This window comes from Buceros rhinoceros, unplaced genomic scaffold (genome assembly GCF_000710305.1).
Source record: "Buceros rhinoceros silvestris isolate BGI_N320 unplaced genomic scaffold, ASM71030v1 scaffold6688, whole genome shotgun sequence".
Taxonomy (NCBI): domain Eukaryota; kingdom Metazoa; phylum Chordata; class Aves; order Bucerotiformes; family Bucerotidae; genus Buceros; species Buceros rhinoceros.
The window spans coordinates 8,208-9,672 of NW_010425003.1; the positions used below are offsets into that span (position 1 = coordinate 8,208).

Genomic DNA, 1,465 nt, shown 5'->3' on the forward strand with positions numbered 1-1,465 from the left:
GGAATTAATCCAGTTTGTCCTAATTGCTTTTATTATAAACCAAACTGCCTTTAGCAGAAGACAGTCTGTGACTGCTATTAATAGCCTCAAGTGTTCCGTGAACTAAATCTACGTGCGCTGAGTGTGGGGTGAAGGGAGCAGGATTCAGGACACGCTGCTGCTGCCCCAGCCCTCGCTCTGGAGGACAGGAGCTCTGGCCACGAGCCCTGTGGCACCGTGAGTCTTGCTGCAGCCACTCGACCACTGTGGAGGACTCGGACCTCTCTCCACGTCCTGCTCCAGCTTTTTGGTTGTATTTGTGAAAGACGTCCCCAAAGTGCCCCCTTCTCCCCACCTTCCTCCCCTGCCCTCTGTCCCCTTGGGTTCATGGCCCCTCTCCGGTTTTGGACCCCGACTTGCGCCTGCAGACGCTGGAGATCAAGTATGGCTGACGACAGTTAGTGCCATCGAGGTGGTGACGTCTGGGGCCCAGGGAGCAGCACGGCGGTCTGTGGGCCAGGCTGTGCACGGAGGTGCAGCCACCTACAGCACGGGGCAACCCCTAAGGCCAACGGAGCCCCTGACAGTCCTGGCTCGTGGCAGGTCCACGTGGCTCCGGTTAATCACCAGGTTCCTCATGCAGCCCCTGTAATGAGGGAGGGGAGGGAGCGGGGACACCGTGCTGGCCTTGGCTGTCTCTGCAGAGGGAACAAGCAAAAGCAAGCGTTAGTCTGGCCAACAGGAGGGCAGGGCATTAGGTGCCCTGAGCTTGCAGGGTGGTAGTATCTCTCCTGGCTTTGGAGTATCTCTGCTCCCAGCTCACCTGGCAGCCCTCCCACGTAGAAGGTCGCCCTGGCGCTGGGCGCAGGAGGCTGGCTGGGTCCCGCGGTGTAGCTGCCATCCGTATCCACATCAACCTGGATGATGTTCTTCCGTTTGGTAACTGCAAAAAGAAACAAGAGTCAGAGCTGCTTCCTTAGCTGGAGAGCAAGTCACCTCTGTGCCCCTGGCCCGGAGCAGAAGAGCACTACCGGGAGGCTCAGAGGACCTGGCCTGGCTCTTGGGAAATGCCCGCAGTCTGGACAGGCTCACCCAAACCTGTCCTGTGGCCACAGCAGCCACCCATGACACCGTGTCGTGCTCCAGAGAAGAGGGTGTGGGGCAGCACACACGGGGGGTAAGGGGACCAGCTCAGACCATGGATGAGGAATAGGCCTGAGGCTAAAAGAACACCAGGAGCACGCGGCGACCCCAACCTAGTGCTGGGTCGAGCGAGATGAGGGCTTAAAAAAGAGCTGTGCTGAGATGGGGGCTGTAGTGTGACCCCCCTCTCCAGAGAGGCTTGATGCAAAACCTCCACGTTTGCTCCATGGCAATGACATTAAAGGCCCAGTTTTGGCAGGATGGGTGTGAATCCAGGTCACTGGTCCCAGCTGTGGGCTTTGAGCCCTCTGGACACACTCTGCACCACAGTACGTCGGGCTCT

General features: G+C 58.8%; 1 protein-coding gene across 1 annotated transcript in view; it reads right to left on the minus strand.

The window, feature by feature from the left end:
• Positions 1-522: 522 nt before the first annotated feature.
• Positions 523-1,465, minus strand: part of LAMA5 (laminin, alpha 5) — a 47,980-nt gene continuing 47,037 nt past the window's right edge. Inside the window, exons 79-80 of the mRNA XM_010140977.1 lie at positions 803-922; positions 523-677 (exon numbers count right to left, since the gene is read on the minus strand). Coding sequence (XP_010139279.1) covers positions 523-677; positions 803-922 — 275 coding nt within the window. The remainder of the gene's footprint in view (positions 678-802; positions 923-1,465) is intronic.